This window comes from Vigna umbellata, chromosome 2 (genome assembly GCF_029865625.1).
Source record: "Vigna umbellata cultivar VRB3 chromosome 2, Vumbellata_1.0, whole genome shotgun sequence".
Lineage (NCBI taxonomy): Eukaryota > Viridiplantae > Streptophyta > Magnoliopsida > Fabales > Fabaceae > Vigna > Vigna umbellata.
The window spans coordinates 47,654,073-47,675,784 of record NC_142166.1 but is presented as its reverse complement, the minus strand read 5'-3'; the positions used below and the strand labels follow the sequence as shown (position 1 = coordinate 47,675,784).

General features: G+C 30.2%; 1 protein-coding gene and 1 pseudogene across 4 annotated transcripts; both read right to left on the bottom strand.

Moving 5' to 3' along the window:
* Positions 1–5,277: 5,277 nt before the first annotated feature.
* LOC124838489 (F-box only protein 13 pseudogene) lies at positions 5,278–7,922 on the bottom strand (annotated as a pseudogene). Of its 3 annotated transcripts, none has more exons than XR_015784427.1 (2): positions 6,657–7,922; positions 5,278–6,565 (listed from the first exon to the last, which is right to left on the bottom strand). The product of XR_015784427.1 is annotated as an F-box only protein 13 pseudogene, transcript variant X2 (transcript). The 3 variants fall into 3 exon arrangements; XR_015784428.1 differs by having other exon boundaries at positions 6,700–7,922; XR_015784426.1 differs by having other exon boundaries at positions 7,030–7,922.
* A 1,759-nt stretch (positions 7,923–9,681) lies between these two features.
* LOC124838477 (ubiquitin carboxyl-terminal hydrolase 18-like) lies at positions 9,682–15,265 on the bottom strand. Its single transcript, XM_088107191.1, has 11 exons — positions 14,660–15,265; positions 14,264–14,465; positions 13,839–13,927; positions 13,668–13,753; positions 13,424–13,586; positions 13,189–13,312; positions 12,547–12,704; positions 11,370–11,454; positions 10,911–11,123; positions 10,735–10,796; positions 9,682–10,604 (listed from the first exon to the last, which is right to left on the bottom strand). Exons 1-11 carry the CDS (start codon positions 14,929–14,931, stop codon positions 9,881–9,883), a joined length of 2,178 nt encoding a protein of 725 aa, XP_087963317.1. The 5' UTR covers positions 14,932–15,265; the 3' UTR covers positions 9,682–9,880.
* Between the last annotated feature and the right edge of the window lie 6,447 nt (positions 15,266–21,712).

Here is a 21,712-nt window from a genome sequence, read left to right as displayed (position 1 = left end):
CTAGCTTATATAAAAAACTGTTATTTAAAAGGATGGCCAGAAGGTTTAAGAGAGGTGAAAAAGTAAATATTTTAATTATTTTAAGTGTGAGGTTGTATATAATAGAACAAATGCTTTTTATTTTATTTTTTAATTTAAGGAACTTTGATTTTTCTCTAAGTTTTTTAGGTTATTTTAATCTACTCTTTTAGAGCACATGATCTAGAAGATAAAAAGGTTGAAGTCAATTTGAATTTTGATGTAAATAAGTTTTTTTTCTTTCATTAAGTCTTTTTTTTGCATGAATAAAATTAATACTAAATTAAAAAGCGTGACATTCAAAGTCAAAACAAAAATGAAATTATTACGAAAAATATTGTAGTTATTCAGAGGCTAAATAGACAATAGTTTTACTTACGCTTCGCAATTATTGGACGGAGTCCAATATTTTCTATTTTTTTATCTACTTCAAGTCTTTAGGATGATTAAGTTTTAGTTTTTTAAATCACTTTGTTATTCTTATTCTTACTTTAATTATTATCTAAATTGCAATGAAATATTAATTAATTATATTATATAAAAAATATTAATATCATTATATTAAAAAATGAATTATATCTTTTTATAAGACCGTTTTAAAAATTTTAATTTTTAAAATTATAGTTCAATTATTATTCATTAACTTAAAACAATTTCTTTTATACTTTTTATTTGTTTGAAAATTTTAAAGTTATAATTACCAACTAAACGAAACTATCACATATATTGATTCGGTCAAATTCGATTTAGGTGGAGTTTGATCAATTTTAGTTAGGATTGACTAGACCAAGTTTTGATCGACTGTGATCGTTCTAATCAAATTTGATCAAATTTTTATCAAGATTAACTAGGTCAAATTTCAATTGGGACTAACTCGACCCAATTTTATATATGGTTGACCTATGCAAATTCGACTTATTTTGGGTCGTGACATTCAGTCAAATTTGACTTGACTGAGTTTCAATTGTGGGCATCCTGACCTATTTTTGACTAGGGTCGACGTGGTTGAATTTAACAAAATTTTGGTTGGGATCGACTCGTCAAGTTTCTCTTGTGGTCGTTCCGATTGAGTTTTAGTCGAAACTAATTGGATCGAGTTTTGGACATAGCGGTTCGACCAATTTTGATCAGTGGTCGTTCTTGTCGATTTTTGGTTGGAGTCAACTTGTCAAAATTCAATCAAATTTTGACTTAAGTTCGTCTCAACATTTTGGTAAATCTATCTTATCTCAACGTTTGGCTCGACGTGAATCGTATCAACCTTTGACTCAACATAGGTTGTTTCAAACTTTAACCTATCCGTCTCAACTTTTATCTTGTCTTACCTATCTTGACGTAATATCTAATTTATAACAATTTTTTAAAGTTTTTAAAGTCATCTTCTTACAAAGAAATTGAAGTTTGAAATTTAGAATTTTAATTGAGTATAGATAAGTAAGATAAATGATATAAATAAATTTATTATTTATAAAATTTATTATATATAGATTTATAATTAGAAATTTTTTATATTTTTAATTGGATTAAATATTTTTTTAAATTATTTAAATATTTGTGCTTTAATCTCTGATTAAATTACAAAATACTTAGTCACTATATGTTATAAAAATAGTATAAAATAACGATAGAGAAGTATTTTCTATATAATAAACAAAAATTAAAAATAAATTATAATATATGGTTGACATGTGATTTATTAAGAATAATGTTTCCCATTATTATCTCTTAAGAATAATGTTTGAAATTATTTGAACCTCGTGAAGATTTAGGAGGAAGAAGTAGAGTTGTGAGGAAGAAGAAGAGAAAAGTAGTTGAAAATTGAAGATTACAGTCTGGTAAAATTTGACGGTGATGAACAAATGTTTGGAAATGGATGGAGTGAGTAAGTGAAAGAGAGAAAAAAAGTAAAAGGAAAGATAGAAAAGTGGTTGAGAATTAATTAGCATGAATGGGTGTGAGAGATCAGTGATTCATGAATTGGAATGCAGAGAGGCTCGCACCATCTGTCTCCTTCGCTTAACCGCCCAAACGTTCTGTCACTTTCAGCCATAAGTAGGCATGGCGGTGCATGGGACCACTTCACACTTTTCTCTCAAACACCCTTTCTTATCATTCTTCCACTTTCCTTTTCAAATTATTTCGCAACTTGCCATTTCCAACATCAAACTCTACAAATAACCATTATTGATAGCTTCTGTTGCTCTGTGTTTTCATCTTCACCATCAATAACGACAACTTGTGAATGTAGCTGACTTTCTGTGTGTTCTCACTCTAAAAGAATAACCATATGCCAAAGTTGTATGTTGTGGAGCAAAAAGGTGACAGAAAAAGTTGTACGTACGTTGTGGTGTCTTTCAATTTTGAGTGTGGTTTTGCAATGCATATATATTAAAACAATACAAATATATAATTTGTTTCCGGATATTGTTTTACATATTTCTTTTTTTGACAACAAATGTTAACTGTTAGTATTTTTTTACATCAATGTAGTTGTGATGGATAAATTTAGAAATGTGGAAAATATGTGTGGGAGTGGATGATATTAACAAGTCTCACAGCATTGGAATCAAACTTTGCAAGCTAAGCACAAAGAATGGAGAGGGAGAAAAAGATGAACAATATTCACTTCTATTTTATTACATGCAGAATTGAAGTTGGGAGTGGAACAACTTGTAGGATTATATTAAGTGATCAACCTATTCCCTACTTTCAACCAATGTTTGAAAGCTTTTACATGTGCCTTCATGGTTCCAATAAGAAGCTTTTATTGTTGTTGATGGATGTCATTTAAATATGATGGTCAGTTATTGGTTGTTGGAGGTCGAGATTCTAATTGATCAATACTTTCTCTTTGTTTATCCGATGATGGTTGAAAATGAATGTAAAAAAATATTTTATAAGAATCATTTTATAATGAACTTTGACAAATGATTTTCAATTTGACATATAAATATAGAGATAAAAAGACATATTTAATTTTAAAAATAATTAGTCTCTAATGACTAATTTAGATTTCAATTTATAAATTATTGGTATTTAGAGTAATTTATATTATGAATAAATATAATTTGTTTGTGAGTTAAAATATAAATTGTTCTTTAACATTAACTATTCATGTTTTAGCTAATTAATGTCTAAATATTAAAGACCAATTTATACATTAATTATTTGATAGCTAACATATTGACAGTTAATAAGTAATTATTTTTTATCTTTAAAATTAATTGAAAATAATTTTCTTATAGTAAACCATGTTTCTCAAGCTAACGACTATTGGTGTATAAAATGCATGCAGAAGGTATCTGCAAAGCTATCTTGTTCTTGGGTGTCATGCCATGCATAAGGTGGTGATGGGTAACTACACCTAAACTTGTGAAGAAAGACTTAATCATGATTTCTTAAGTTGGATATAATGTGAGTAGAAATATATAATATATAAAGTAAAAAACTCAGAATATTTGTGTGTTGAAAATGGTGTGTGTGATATGTTATATAACTTTTGCTATTCACTTTTTTATGTGTCACTGTCTTGTGTATAGTGAGTTTGAGGAAGATGGCATAACCGCTTAGATAGGATGAGGTCCACTTTGTTCTCTGTGCAGTGCAAACATGAACCCTTTAGCTGCGACAGTATCTCAGATGATGTTTTTCTGTCTGAATTTGGCTGCAACCAGAAAGCCTCCCTTTGGTTATGTTGAGGATGTTTTTAGTGAATGCTCCATTGATCATTTGACAACGATTGAGGGTTGTCTCGTGAGGAGGTTGGTGCTTTGTTGGAAGATGAATCTGCAAGATCAGGTGGCTGTTGCTATCAGTGGTCCGGTTTAGTTTGTTTTCCCAGTGTTTTTCTGTAATGTTGTTTATCTGCTTAATGATGCGTTGTTATTGTTTGAGAATTCAATCATTGTGTCTAAGATATGCTAAATGATATGGTTTTGTATTGATTATGGTATTCAGAGACACCATTTATAATTATTCAGATGTAAAATTTGTCAAAGTTCTGAGTTTTTGTTTTTCTCTCTTGTTATGTGGGCTTTAAGCTCATTGGGCTGAATGTAAGCCTATTAACTAACGGCAGTTTCTTCCCGCACCTCCATTACTCTCTTCTTGTAACACCATAAATTTTTTTTTTTGGTCCCTACAATTTTGAAATTATTTTTGACTTTCAGATGATGGATTAACACGAATGATACATCCAAAAAAGTGAAATAATTATCGTTACAGTACTAAATATGCTGTTCTTCATAACTTCTCTGTTCAAAGGTGTTTAGCTCAACCAATATAAAGTAACTTTGGTTTCCTTTAACAATAAATTTAACCTGAACTGAATTCAATAGAATGGCAGATGCTAAAATTCATACAGTAAAATTCAATCCCACAAGACTAATAACAGTAGAAGATTTCATTAATCTAGTTAATACTATTAATATGTTTTTAGGCTATGTGAAAATTTCAGCACTAAACACTGTTCATAATAAGCTTGGCACAGTATTTATGCTTCAAGTAAAACCTGAACAACTGGTTCAAAGTAATAAAGTAATTTTAACAGTGAAAAATTGGATTCCAGATAACAATGTACTAGGTGACAGAAAGAAAATGATTTGGGTGTTGTGCTAATGGCAATATAACAGAACTTCTTCCAGTACAGTCATCAACTGTTGAAGCACATTGCATGTTATCATTTAACTTTTCTTTACAGATTTTACTCAACTCAGGTAGTTTCGTTCAATCTGGTTACAACTACAGTTTTTCTTTCTTTATCATTTTGAATCAACTCATAAAGTTCCCAATAATCTATGCTACACATAGAGCAGCATATGTACGAGAGACTAGCTTGTTTAGAACACTCGCCGTTTTCCCATGTGAAGCAGGTACCCGTCAACTTCATTCACTGTCATATTAACAAATGGATATCCTAGATATATACATTGAAAACTTCATATGTTGAAAATCTGCCATGAAATTCAATCCTATCAAGAAACAGAAGTTGAAAAATGGCATTACGACGTATAAATCTATTATCTCAATGCTGGATTAGATATGATAAGTTTTCCTATATGCTGAAGTCATGATACCTTAATCAATATATCTCTGTAGTTTTTTTCTTTCCATTATATTTCCCAGCAAAAACTATGTAATCAATGAAAGAAAATCTCAATCAGGAATGAATTTCTTGGTTAGTCTCCATTTCTTCCATTAGCTACCTATTTAGCTTTAAAAATTAAAGTAAAAGTGTATAGGAAAACATGTGCTAAGAGATCAGAAAAGGAACGGTGATTATCATAGTGAAGTCATACAGAAGCCTCTATTCGAGGCTCGAATGAAAAGGCAGACATAAAGTCTATGAGTTCTCCATTTATGCAACATTTTGGCAATTGAATCCACTTGTTGGTTTCCAAATCACACAGAATATAAGTGCATAGATCAGGGGAGTTCAAGCATATCAATATTTGGTTTCCAGCCCCAACACAATTGATGTCTGCTTTCTTTCCATACCACTCATGAGAATCTGCTGCAGGCATTGCCGCGATCTGGTGCCACCCTCTGTTAGCCTCATCATATTTCCATACTCTAAGAGTTGCAGTCTCCAAGAATTCTGATAACAAAACAACTAGCATCTCCCCATTGCACTCTACAACATCAATGGAATACTCACTAAAAACAGGTAACAACCTGGGGTACTCAGAGAAGCACTTGCACGTTAAATTGCATGCTACCACTTTCCCTGAGGAGCTAAGAAAATACACTATGTCTTGGCCATCTTTGTTGGTAATAACTGATGAATATTGCTTAGAGGGGCTTCTCTGCATGTTGCTTGCCACAACAATTCCAGCCTTGCTGAGGAAGTACACAACATTGTCATCAGTAGAGTCATGTTCCATTGAACTGTCTTCTGTCTTTCTCCTCAAAGCAATCTCATCATCCCAACAGCCAGATCTTGAATCGTAGACTTTGAACAAGAGATTTGGAAGTTCACCAAAGACTAAGACAATTTTGAAGGAGAGTTGGTCTTTGCAAGCTGTGCTCATCACAATGGCACTGAGAGGTTGATGCTGCGGGGCATGAAGTGGGGGAAGTTCTGTACAAGATCCTGTCACGGGGTTGCTCACAATGAAATTTCCTGATAATTTCCGGTGGCAAATCAAGCCGCCAGAGGCTGCAACCGGCATGCAGTGTTGGTTAGATTCCTCTTGCAGAAGAGGTGGGTGGTTTAGTCTCTTCCAAGCGCTCTCAGCAGAATCAAAGATAACAGATTGATTAAGGTTGGGAGCAACCATTAAAAACCAAGGATCCCTCGAGGGAATGTGAGAGCAGGCAAGCTTGAAACTGGCAGAATCAGCAACCGATTTCCATCTTTTGCACACAGAACTTAGGCGAAAGAATGTGGAAGTTGGAAGCCATGAAAGTATCCTTTCAAAGAGATCTTCGTTAAGGTCATCCAGAGAAAAGGTGTTGAAGAGTACACGATTTTCATCTTCTGGGGACTTTCTCTTCAAGCTCACAACACTTTGGCCACACTGATAATTACATTCCATTGGCAAACAATCTGTGGAGAAACAGCACAGAAACAAAAATATTACCAAGCAATCAACTTTTACACTGCCAAGCCTACTCCATACTAAAAAATTACTACTCACAGACGTCAAAAAAGGGAATGAAGACTTCCAAATTGAACCATACATATAACAAGAGCGGCCTTGAATTAGTTAATAATCCAAATGGAATCTACAACGCCAAAAGTCAAGAACATCACGACCCTTTGTTCCCCAACCCCTCTCCTACATTGCAACACTGTCGAGCTAATAAATAGTTAAAAGACTCTCATTGCATACTAAGATGTCTGCCCATTCAAACAATCCTTAAAACAAAAAACAGACAAAAAGAGTCTAAAAAAAGAGATGAAATTAAACACGTTCAGAGCAAGACTGGTAAAACAAGTGGCTAGGACACACATATTGAAAGGTTCAATCAGATGAAAAAAAGAAAGAGCAAGCAAGAAGTAAAGGGTACCTGGTAGAAGTTGAAAAGAGTGTTTGGTAGAGTAGTGTGGGTAGGGAAAGAAACAGAGGGAGTGTGTTGCAGAATGGAAGACAAAAGAGAAAGAGGGATGGAGATGGGGTTGGATTGGAGGGTGTTTTGAATTAATACGAGTGATGGGTGGATAGGAAAAAAGCGAAGAGAGCTGAACAGTAGGAAGTATGGTAGGAAGCTTCTTTCGTTGGAGTTAGATGGTTGACACTTAAAACTCTCATATGTAGATTAGATGACACACCTCACCTCACACAGCCTTTCCCATTCAATCTCACAAAACAAACTGTGAAAAAAAACAAAAAGATCATTTTTTTTATTTTCTTTATCAATTACTGAACATTGTAACAACAGGAAAAATGAAAAAAAAAACATAACACTCTTTGTTATTCATATCAGAGAAAGAAAAATGAAACAAGACATAGATATATGTTGTTGACTCTACTCTGTAAGGAATCTAAGGAGGCCTTGGATTCGGGGGTTGGAAAATGGAAAGAGTTGGTGAGTAGAGTGCAGACACGGACTCACACATGACATGACACACATGAAAAACAAACAAAAAACTGTTGGCACATGTACCCACTTTAATCGTCGCTACAGAGACACAGAGGCTGCCTAAAAGAAAGAGAAAGGACGAGGCAGTGAAAATTGTCAAAGGGGTGTTGTTTTGTTGTTGTGTTGTTTTTGTCTCTCATTGGTCTCATTTTTTCGCTCCCAGACCCAAAGCAAAGAAAAAAAAAAATCAAGTGGCAATTAGCAACCCTGCATTTGCGGTTCCTTTGGCTCCTCGTTAAACGAATCTTTGTCTTGTTTTGCCCCTCATCGGACGGACCCAACTATGCTACCTCAACAACTACAAGTCAATGCTCTTTCTCCGATGTCCCCTTCACAACCCAACCCTTTCTTTTCTATACTATAAAGTTCACGGCTTTGGATTATATTACATTAAATTGAATTAGTGGAAACCCTAAATTTAGATCTTTTTCTTTTTCTTTTGCACCTCCTCGTGTGTGCTATCTTGCACCTGTCTCCATTCTTCACATGATGTAACCTCATTTCTCTCATCTTTGCTCCTCTCTTTTTCGCCTCATAAATATTATAAATTAAAAGTTTTCATCACTCCAAAGTAACATCGCATAGATAGATGCAGTTGACATTAGTTCTTTTCATAAAATTTTGCTTTTAAATTCGGCGGGCTTGCTTTTTTTATTTAGTTTTATACTTTTTTTTGAGAAATTGTTTTATGTGGTTGTAAAACGTTACTGTCGTGAAAAAAATATATGTTTTTTTTATTCAGTGGTTGTTGGAGAGAACCAAAGAACACTGATATGAACTGTTTTTCCTGTTTGTTTTCAGGTACTTGACAAATGAAGAGGGAGTACTATGGTTCAGAGTTCATTATTTTTCACTCAATTTTCTTTTTATTTTTTTATTTAAATAAGTTTTAAGATTTTCTAAAATTAGTTATTAAATATTTATAAAATAAGTTATATTAAATATCCAAATGTTACGCTTTTTAATTAAAATTTGGTAATGTAATTTTGTCATCAAATAAATGGGTGTGGTCGTTTTCTGCTGATGTTAAGATATATAACTAATCACCATGAAAAATTCATTTAAATGTAAAACTGTGTAACTTCAATTAAAAGATATAAACTTTTAGAAATAAAAAAAAATCTCAATAAAAATAATTATAAATATCTGTATGATAAACTTAATTAAGCCCGAATTCTTTTAGCTGGTCATAATACTTCTTCTCCCTATTCCAAGCAAATGCTAAAAGAAAGCAGAATAAGAAAGATGTTTCAGTTATTAGTCCCTTTCAAAATCTTACAGAATTTATGTTATTTGTCTTTTTCGAAAGAAACTGAAATAACAGTGCAATGTCTTTATGTTTGTTTTTGGAATAAGCCCCCAATTATAGTATAATTTTTCTCTTAAATAGATTTTTTTTTAAGTAAACACAATATGCAAATAATTTCTTAAATATTAAAAAAACACTGAATAAACGTCTCTTATTTATAATTTGATAAATAGAAACTAATCTGGTATTTATTTATTATTTTCATATGATAGTCTTCGGTATCTAAATAAACGTCTCTTATTTATAATTTGATAAAATTATTTCATCTGTTTAGCAATATAATTTCTTTTCATAGTTTTTAATTGATTTTGATAAATTATTCGTATTATTATTATTATTTCAAAAAAATTATTATATTTTATAATTTATCTTTCAAATTAAAATATTAATATCCGCTATTATTTTTTAAACAACTTTTTTAGATTATTGTTTTACCCTTATTATTCAATTATTTAATTTAATTTTAAATAAAACATTCACTAATTTTATTGAAAACAATGACTATTTTATGTTATGATGAAAAAAAAAATAACATAAACATTACTTGAAAATTAATTTATTAGAAAAAATTGGATTGTAAATATTTAAAAAGTGCAAATTTAAAATTATAGAAGTATGTAATTACCTAATATTAAAATATGATTTAATAATTAGTCATGTCATTATTTATTATTTTACAACTTTAAATGGGTTAATCATCTAATCTTGTGAAGCACCGAGTTTAAGGCTATTTTACCAAAATAACTTTTACATGCTTCAGACTTAGATCATAAAAGAAAAACCAGGAGGTCACTATGATATAATTAGAGAATCCACGTAGAAGTGTTACAATGAGATCCAAGGTTCCAACAAATAATGAAACCCCAGACAAAAATTTCCCAACTCACCTCCTCTTTCTGATGATGGGATAATCAAATTGATATTAACAAATGACAAAAACAGCTGCCCCTACATTATCAATTTATTCCCTCATATTTCCACTTCCTTAACTCTGTTTCCTTTGTCATCTTCATATTTGTCGGAGGCCAATTTCCCATGCTTTACAACTGCTGAGGTTGTTGTTTCAGTCAAAAAATAATCATCACCGTCTTCCACTGGGACATCATCATATTTGTTTGCACTCACATAACCGTTGCTATGATCTGCAAAGCCATTTGCTGTTACTATGCTTTTAATCGTATCTACCGGCTGCTTTGAATCTGAATCTTCCCTTGCGTTTTCATAATCCACCGAAACAGAAGAGTATTTATTAGGCAAAGACGAAGGACAACTCGAATTAGTCAAATCACTGTCATCTTGCTCTTCCATGCAGACTGAAATCTCTTCTAAAACAGATGAGCATGTATTTGATCCATCTGAATCTTCTACGTCCACCATATCTCTGTCAGCTTCAGAACCGTGCATATATGATGATTCAACACCGTTACAGACAGAGTCATTACCATTTACCTCAATAATTTCAACATCCTTCGACTGCTCTCTTTTGACTCCGGAGTTTATTTCACTCAAAGGCATGTTTTCGCAGGGAACCATAAATTCTGGACTACTGTTAGATGGAGAGGACTCACATCCTCCACTGTTAGTCTCAGTTCTCGATTCCGGGAGGCCTTCAGCATGCTCAGTTGAGCTAGGCTGCACTTCTGTTGTCTCTGAAGAGACTATAGTTTGAAGTCCTGAAGCTCGAGCATGAACCCTGTTATTATATCGAAAGAAAATTGAATGAAATGAGGTTAGCCTGAGTTCAAAGAGTATCTCATCTCATCCTTTATGCAACCCATGAAAGACACAAGAGTCGTCTTTTTAACTCATGGTCACTAGCATACCTGCTATACAACAGCATATAAGCGCTCTGAGAAAGCACCTCTTCCAACTCCACTCCAACGACCTGAGCATCATAATCGAATTCAAATAAGGGTACTTGAACTTCAAACACACCACGGATTACAGTAAACCAAAAAGGAAAATGTTCAAAGCTGCATCAAGAGACAATGAAATTTACCTTCCAATCATCTATTCTATACCAGTTCCCACTGAAATCCTTGATGTAGCAGATGTAATGACCAAAAAATGAAGCATTTAGCATATCAATATGTACCACGACAGCGTATAGCTTATAAATATCAGATCCGTCTCCAACTTCACTCGTGTAAGGGCTGAGGTCTAAAGTCTCTGGGAAAGCTACTCTCTTGTTAAGTTTCCCAAACCTCCCACTCTGCTTGTTCACAACAACCCAGAAAAACTAGATGAGAAAAATTGTCAATTTCAAGAAATACTCTACTCTTAATGTGATGACAAAGTATGATACATAGTGAAGGTATACTGACATCTAGACAATTTACACCACATGAGGCACAATTTGTGAAGGAGAAATTATAACTAAACATAAGAACTGATATTTATATTGCTTACAGCATCTATCAACAACTCAGCAAAACTATCTGAATAAAATTAGTCAGACCTGAAATCTTTTCAAGGCAATTGTAAGAATATTTGGAGCTCGTTTAACTGTGAGACGTTTCCATGCCTTGACATAGCCCTTGCACCTGCAAACAGAAAAAAGAAAAAAAAAACACAGTTAAAATGACAATATCTATTGGCCAGCAAAAGCACACCATCAATGTTAGAGATCTCATATTGACTAAAAATAAAGTCAAATTATAATATATAAGTAAAGTGCACTCCTTATCTTACAAGTTAGTTTTTATAGAATTGCGTTAGAGATAAACCCACTTACTAAGATGGTATCATTTACAACCTATCTTATTCAACTTCTTTGGGGCTATTATGTCACCATTATTTAACTTTTGTTAGATTTACCCATAAATATTTAATCTGAAGCTTGAGATGTTCATTCCTTGACTTGAGAGAATGTGTTAGAAATCTTATATCAACTAAAAAATAAGTCCATATTATAATATATCACCAAGATGCAATTTTCACTTTACAAATCGATTTTGTAAAATTGAGTTAGGCATTAAACACTAACATTGGCATTCTAGATTTCATGAAAAAGCCAATTTTTAGCATACAAATTCCCTACTTACAAATTGCTCTCCAAATTTAGTGCCTCGGCTGAGACATCAGAATATACACACAAATTAAAAAACAAAGATAGATAATTAACAAACACACATTTAAAAATGAAATAAGTTGACCCAAAATTGCATCATAATCAGGACAAAAACAGAAATAAATTAATTTCATATTTTTTTTACAATTCAAAAACATTATGGTTATTGAGAAAGAACTAAGAGCAGTGAGAGAAAATGTGTTAAAGACACATTTAAATATGAAACAAGTTGACTAAAAATTATAGTATAAACGGGGAAAAACAGAAGTAATTAACCTGAAGTGAAGCAGTGAGAGAAATTCTGTTAGTGTTTATTGATTGATCTGAAGTTAGTTATAGAATAATACCAATAGGCTAAAAACTAATCTCAAGCCTATTAATCGGTAATAGATTATTCTAATCTAATGAGCACATATGGATGGTCAACCAAATATTCTAACATTAATTTAGTATTATTCTAATACAGGCGTTAATGTTATAACAATGATCACTTTTGAAGCAGAATTTCTATATACAAGGTAATAAAATTCACCATACTTATACATATTTTTCCAAGCAACCTTACCCGTCACATTTATACATATTATCCCCATGAAGCCACTCTTTGGCAGTAAACTGGTCCAGACATTCCTCCAGGGAAGCAGCATCTCCATGAATTTCAACTGTCAAATCCATCATATTTTCATACTGATTAGAATTCTTCTCACATTCGGTACAAATCACCTGTTTTTTAGCAAAAAACATGACAGACGGCAGTGTCAGCAGCATCGATGATCGCTCAAAGAAAAAGGAACGCTTAAAGATTTCAAAATATTTGATATGAACAAAGACTAATCCCTGTGGAGATTCAAAGAAAACTACATTACAGGTTGAATCTTACTCACGGTTAGAACTCAGCCAGACAACAAAAAACTATCCTTCTTTTAAGTCGCTGTTCAGCTTTTTTCACTCACCACAATTGACCAATTCCAGGTTACGGGTTAAATTGAGCACCCCATTACTCCTTAATGAAATGTGCAATATAATGTATCCACCCACCATTTAAGCTTCAAAAGTGGCTAACATAATTTTCTAGGTTTACGCTTTTATTGGCAAACATACCCAAAATTTTGAAACATATTTACTTTAAAACTGCCATTTCTTTAAAATACATAAAAAAAATACTCAAACCAGAAAACTCAGATTTTGGTCTAGTAAGAAGTCTAACCTCAGATTGAAGGTGGCCACCAAAAATGTGTTGGATAAGAGTCGTTTCCTGAAGCTTTGGAGGAACAGCTTTTTCCCCACCAAATTCATCAAGGCAAACTGATTGCATGGCATCAATAGAAAACCTACAAACATCATTAACATATTGGGAAAACCTATAAGACACACCCTTCAAAATAGTTAATGCACAATTTATTATGGAAAGTCAAATGACACTTATTCAAGAACAAAGGAACCTCATGAACTCGTGTGCATCCTCTTGTCTTCCATAACCCAGTGTACCACCAATATTAGGCAAACGAGACAGAATATTCATCGGAGAAAACGCTTTAGAACTTAGTCTTACTTTTTCAACATGGGTTTCAAATTCACATAGAAAGCACCAATCATTATGACAGCCTATAAAGCCATATGCAAACGAGTAAGTATGAGGAATAACCAAGATCCACCAACAATTAAAAGTCTAATTCGTGACATTACATTCACTGCGGTGCCCCTTCTCCAATAGGTAGGCAATAAGTGGCCTTGTGAAAGAGAGACATTGAAGAACCACATTTGCAAAGCAGCTGCACAAATTTACATTGCAATTTAAATTCCACAGAATCCTCTAATTCCAATCTATCAGTGGTATAGCGTGTAAAGAAGGTAAACCTGTTTCCACAATTTAACAGTCCACATGGAGGAAATCCTGGCTTATCCCAGTTAAACAAATTGACAAAATCATCATAAGGAAAAAGAACCTGTAAACCCAAAAACAGATTATTAGAGCGCAAAGGGCAGAAAACATAAAGATTCGACTCGGTGAGGAATGTATCATGTAATCTTACCAATATACTCATAATTTGAAAAACATAGAGAAAACTACTGTCATGTTTGATTTCCTTCTTAACTTTTGGTTTTAAGAACTGTTTTCTAAACCAATTTAACGTTACCCAGAAATAAAATTGTTGTTAAAAATCTATTTGAAAATTGTTTCCAAAAAAACAGAAATGCCCAAGAGACGTTGTTCCTCCACCTCCTGTCTAAACAACCTCATTCAATCGCATTTTAAAAATAGAAACCAAAGACACTCTTACATCCTTAAGCTGCTTGATAGGCCTAGAAATTCCGCGACCACATTCGGGAATGAGAGCAATTGATGTTGTACTTCTATTCACAGCAGCTGAAGCTTTGAACCCTCGATTAATTAATCCAGTTTGTGAAACTCCTTGCTTTTGAAACTCCTTGCAACTCATCTTATGCTCCGATTTCCAGTGTGCCTGTTGGCATGCTTGTGAGCTGAAAAAACCAATCCAAAGTAAATTCTCTTTTCAATTTTATTCAACTCGGAGAAACACATACACACAATCAAATAAATAAAAGTCAATATAAAAAGGTTAACCTCAAATTCGCAACAGCACTGAAAAAACCGACAACATAAACAGATCAAACGTTGTTAACAAATTATATTATTGTCGTTGAAATATACAAACCAGTAACGAACGGATTTGCATCGCGAACACTTCTTGCTGCCGGGGTTGCGACAAACGGCGCAGACAGAATCGTCCATGAGAAGACCGGGCATGGCGTCGTGGCGTTGGTGCTGGTGTTGTTCCCCTTCGAAAGTGGCGTCAACCTCGAAGTACTTGGAGGCGGTGTTCTTCACGAGCGCGTGCAACCCCATCGCCAAGACGAAAGCGGAGAACACGAATTGCAGGAGCCATTTGAGATCCCATGATGATGAGGACACTCCCGAGACAAGCATCTACGATCACCCTTTCCGCGATCTCAAGCCTTTTCATTTTCTTCTCTCCATCACTGAACTCCTTTTCCTACATATGTGGAACGCGCGATTGGATTGGGGCTTTTCGCTTCAGATTCTTCTTCTTCTTGGTGTGATGGTGTTGTGTAACAGTGTGGTTTGGTTTCCCTTTTATTTTGTGAAACAGAACAACTGCGATTGAGGAACAGGGTTTCGATAAAAATAAGGTTGGAGCGAGATTTGTTTAGTAAGTTGAGTTTTTTTGCCTTTTTATCTCCTTGTGACGTGCTTATGCGGTTTCCTCATTTGTTTGCCCTCTTTCAGTATTTCCCTTTTCTTTTTCTTTCTCCAAACACAAAGTTATTCGTTGCACATTAGGGCGGTGCTATACCTTAAAATTGATTTGTATTTCCTTAACAAAGATATCCGTCAATAAGCGCGTTTGGATACGTATTTAAAAGGATACTTTATTTTATTTTTCTACGTCTGAACATTAAATAAAAGATAAAACGGTTCACCTGAATAATCTCTTTTACTTCTTTGGGCTCGGTTTTGATATGAACGAAAAAGGAGTAAAGAAGAATGTTAAAAGTGTTTTTCTGGTAAACTATGGATATGGAATGCACCTAAATGTTTTTTCTTCAGTTAGGAAGGAATCGAGAAATTAAAGATGTAATTTATAATACCTGTTACATATAATAAAAAAAATTGTCATTGATTTTAATTACTTTGATATTTATTGAACAAAACTATAATAAAAGTAATATAATATTTCTTTTGTTGGAGAAAGTTCACTTCTCACTTCTTTAAAACGAATTTGTAAAACATGTTAAAACAGATTTTCGACAATTACAATTTCGTGTAAATTTTAAATAAGTTATAATCTCTTCCACGGACATTAGGATAGTAAAAATATTTGCATCCCTCGATAATATATGTTACACATAATAAGTAAACACTTTAAGCGAAAATATCTGAAGAATAACGAATAATTTAATATAAACGAGTTTAAATTAAATTTTAATTTATATCTAATTTAATTCACATTATATTTTATATTTTTATAATTTTATTATAAATTAATTTTAAATATTTGTAAATTTTATTTTTTTAAATATCTATTGATATCATGATACTTACGAGTTTTTTAAATTCCACAAATATTTTTTAAACAAAGCTTCGACGTAACAAATATTTTTATTGTGAGACCAGTAATAAGTATACACTACCTATGCTCAATCCTTCCTATACTCAGTCCTTATCCTTATTATCATCTCTATACTTACACAAAATTAAGGTCTATGATAGAAAAATAATAAATTTTTTAATATAAGATTAATCAATCTGAATTATTAAATTTAAATTAAAAAATGCTAAAATACTCAAAATTTTAAATTGCAACATGCATAATAGTTTATCCATGTCTCTGCATAATAAATTTTATCATAATATATGTATCGTCTTCATTATTTTTTATTTCATTTTATTTTATAATAAATTTTTATATGATGATAAATAATTAATAACCTAATATAACTATTAAAATATTAAACTTTTAATGAGATGTTTAACGTTACTTTATTTAAAACATAGGAAATCTATTTAATAATAAATTAAATATTATTGTTAAAACGGATCACCGGTAAGTGAGATCCAACTTACTTAATAATTTAGAAAAATTTGAATTCAGTCCGACTTGGAGATTAAATGAATTGGTTTACGGATTTATTTAATTACAAGTTTTTCCTTTTCAATTAAAAAAATAAATAATAATATTTTTCTAATTCAAATCTAAATAAAAGGAAAATGTTTTAATATAATAAAAAACAACACTTCATTCATACAAAAATATCACAAAATCACCTCAACAAAATTTCTAATGGCTTCATATAGATTTAAATTTGTTTTTGCATTAAAATTAAATTAACAAATATAGATTTGTAGATTTTTATGTTGCCTAATTATTCTATACAAAAAAAACTTTCACTAGTACCTTTGTTTCAATATTTTGTAAAATGACTAATTTTAAAAAAATACTTATTAGAAAAAATTATGTGGGTTGGTGAATCAACCCGACTCACCACGGGTTCAACCTGAGTGAGTCAATCCTACTCACAACGGGTTCAATCTGGGTGAGCCAACCCGACTCACCACAAGTTCAACCTGGGTGAATCGAGTTTTTAGTGAATCAGACTCAAAAATAATGTGTATCAATATTTCAAAAAAAATTCAACCTAACCTAATCCAAACAGATGATGAGCCAAATTAACTCGCAGGTGTCAACCCATCTTCACAAAATAAAAGATTAAATATGAAGTATTATGCTCTCATCCGATAAAATATCCATACAATATTTAATAAAGTGAATTAGTCTATAATTAATAAAAACACATGCATTACACATGTGTGTGTTTACATTTTCAATGATTAAAAAATAAAATTATAATTATAAAAACAAATAAAAGTATCTTTTAGGATTTTATTATGAATAGTTTTTATTTATTCTATAAGTAATATTTTTTATAAATAGTTATTCTAGTTTGAAAACTAGATAAAATTAATAAGGAAATTATTTTAATTTAAAAATATAAGTATTTATTAAAGGATAAAATTAAAAAATATATAGGTACAAAAAATAAATCCTTTTATATAATTATATAATATTAGAAACGGCATCTAAGTTTTCAAAATATACATACATCAGTTTAAATTATATATAAATTTTCAACAATTTACATGAAAATCAAGTATTTAAACTACTTTAACCACTCATCTTAAATATTTATCTTAACTGTACAATTTCCTAATTAATTATTATTGTTTTGTAAATGTAAAACATCTATTTCAAATTTTACTTACTTAACCTAATTATTTATCATTGTTACTTGATTGATAATTATTGTTCGTTGACTATTGACATAAAAAAGTTGAGGAGTGATGTATATCCTGTCTTGGTGATGTGATATTTCAATGATAACATTTTTAATTTTAACGTTAACCATTCATATGATATTATTGCGTTCACATTTAATTAGAGGTAGAATATGTAAAATTTAAAAATATAAAATGATAAAAGATGCGAGGTTTTTAAAGTTATTGGTCAAATGCGAAAAAAAAATGATAAAAATGTTCAAACTAGGATAAGAACTTCAATATATTTTTTACTGTACAACTTCCAAACAACAAAATAAGTCATATGACTAATTTAGTAAATGAGTAAAACATGTTATACGTATTATTACTGTATTTGTTATTACGTATTTCATCTCTTAAAAATACTAACCATTTTTTTAAATTAATTATAGGTTTAATATTTTTTATCTTATTTTGTTAGAATTACTTTATATGATATTTTTTATTATTTATTCTGTAATTTTTTATTAAATATAATTAATATGTTGTCTTAATTTAATTGATGATATTAAAAAGTAACGACTTATCAATTTAAATAACACGTAACATTGGTGTCACATAATTTATTAAACAATAATTTAATGAATGAGACTATATTAACTATTCTAAAAAAAACCTACATTAAAATAAATAAATAAATCCAATAATTTAAATAAAAATTAAAAAATTCTATTAAACCTTAATTGTAATATAATATTTTAAAGAATACTTTATCAATCATATTACCTGTTTGGAAGATCATTACATAGCCACGAGTCTAACAATGACGATTACACAGCTAACAATAGTTTATAAATTATACAAACTTATTCGGTTAAAATACAAATATTCAGCAAATAAAATTATCATATTAACTTTTAACAGGTTTTTCATACAATAATCATATTCAGGAGACCAGAAATATACTAATATTTATAATTATTTAATTTAATACATGTAATTTTAATTTAATAATATAGAATATTTCTCATCCATTAATTAAATAAACCAAATGATGACTAGTTTAGAGTTGTTGAATAAGAAAGCGTAAGTGTTCCAATATCGTCCTTGACATTCTTGTTATTTTCATTATTTACTTTTTTTATTAAATATTCTACCCATTTTCTTTGGAAACCTGAACATTTACCACTTTATTATTAAAATTTCATAGATTTTATCATCTTAATTTCATTTTTTACACATTTTATGTATGGTAACATGTCAATGCTACATGTTTGTCCAACCACTGTTAGAATATTTTGTCATCAGTTATTATGTCAAGTCACAAGTCAATTAATAATAAGTGACTGTCAACTATTAATAATAAATTATTTGATAAAATGTAAAAAAGTATATCTATGGTAATAAAATACGTGGGAAAAAACTTAAGTAATAAATTTCACAAAATGGTGTACTTGAATAGCAAAGTATGTAACTAACAAAAAAAATACACACTTATATGCATAAAGTTTTTTATGCAAAGAAAACAAATATATATTTAAAAAAATAAAGTTTAAAAGTAACCAAGAAATCCCTAAAAAAAGTTTGTTGAAATTTTCTATCCAAAATAAAAAGGTGGTAAGATAAAGTTTATTTTTAAGATTGAAATGAATGTAGGTACGGTTTTGAAAATTGGAATAATGTGCTATCTTTTGTATGGTGAGAAATGAAAACCATTAATAGAGTACTATAACATATCTTACTCTCCAACTACTTAGATATAATTACCACCTAAATCTCACGTAGGATTAGTTGTCATAATATCTAATATCCAAGTTATTAATTGCGAGAGAAAAAATTCAATGTCTACCATTGTTTACGAGCCAAGCTATGTTTTTTATTTATTATGGCCACATTCGGTATTTAAATTTTGATTGAATTAGCTTCATAGACAATCCAACGCATTTCAACTAACCAGTACGTTGTAATTCCGAATAATCCAAAAATCATCTTCAAAGACAAATTGGTAATTTTAATATTTCAAGAGGTGCAGAAGGAAAATATGAGGTGATAAAAATTCACATAAAGTGTAACGATGGGCCCAAAAAACCGTTCCACATATGGGCCCAAATGCCATCACTTTTTGTACCTATGGATCAACATTGGCGCGCATTCTACTTTTCCATTAAAAAAAAGGACACTATATTCAGTTGCAGTAAATAAAATAATTTATTAATGAAAAATACTGTAATTAAGCTCAATTATAATATATACATATACATACTGTACAAGTAGTAGATGAATTAGATATAAAATACAAGGAAAAAGAAAATAAAAAAACTCTTTAAACGCAAGTTGCAGAATTTGTTTTGAGGCGAATTAGTTTGTCTGATGCAGGTAGTGCGCATGAGTGAGAAAAGAAAGTTAATTAGAATTTGATTAGTATTATTAAATTGAAATTATGGTGAAGTTAATGCATGTGAGCATTGTTTAGTTGGAAGTGCATTTGATAACGATGGATACGAGTTTTATCAATTATATGCGGACAACCAAAAATTTTACTATGCACCAAAAACCGGAATGTTGTTTTCCACTATATTTTGTATTCATTCCCTAAATTAACCTCCTTTTCCAACTACACACTTTTTTTTTAATTCTATTCAATTTTAAATATATTACACTTTTTAATAATGCAATTTTTTATATCAATATGTTAAATATATTGATTTTTATGATAATTAATTTAAATATTATATTTATTATTATTTTGATCACATTCAATAGTTTAATATCGTTTAAAAATCAAAATGAAATATAGTTTAAATATTTTTTTATATTTTAAAAAAATTATAATGAAACTTCACTTAATAATATTTCAAGATAATTGACTCTAATAATATTATACGACGTATTTGTAATCAGAATACATGGTATTTTTGGATGCAATTGTAATGATTTTATGATAGTTTGATATTTAAAAATATACATGGGAATTCTTGAAAATTTGTCATTTCAAGAACTTTCACTCTTAATTTTTTTTATATTATCAATGTAAGCCATTGTTCTTTTACGATGAATAATTCGTAATAATATTAGGAAAAAATTACAAATTTATAAAGTAAATATATTTGTCCTTGTTATTTTCACTTTTTTATTGCCATATGTAGTTTTCTATTTAATAGAAATTACTTAGTTATATATATATATATATATATATATATATATATATATATATATATATATATATATATATATATATATAATTATAATTATTTGATTGAAATTTTATTATTTTTTATAATATTTTAGAGATAATATTTAACATTTTCTAAATGTATCACATGGACGCAATAATAAAGTGGTAATTTCAGATCAATAACAATTTCAGAAAAGAAAAAAAAAAAACTCTTTCCATACTTACGAAAACCTCCGTTGCATGTAGGAATTTTGTGATTATATGTGAGATTAAAGTTAAATAGATACAGCGAATTAAAAATTGTGGTGTAGTAAATATGTTAGGTTAAATATTTATTATAAAAGTACAAAATGTCATTTTAAATTTATTGAAATAATTATAATAGAAAAATATGGATTTGAAAAAGCGTTTTTAATATTTATAATAATTTATTATTTTTCCATATTTTACTTTAATTATTGTTTCATCAACATTTTAACATATACTACTTAATTTAGTGTAGATAGTTATTATTTAAAATTTTGAACTCAAACATTGTTTCAAATATTTAAAACTTAGGTAAAAAAATCATCACAACAATTTCTTTTTTCCTTGAGCTTACACCATTCAAACGACAACATCTCATTCAGACAAGAAAAAATAAACAAAATTGGTATTTTAAGCGAGTCTTTAACATTTATGTTAATTCACATAGTGTTTTTATGATATGCTTAAATGAAAATGCATAAAAATATTGCTCGAAAATGATATAGGAAT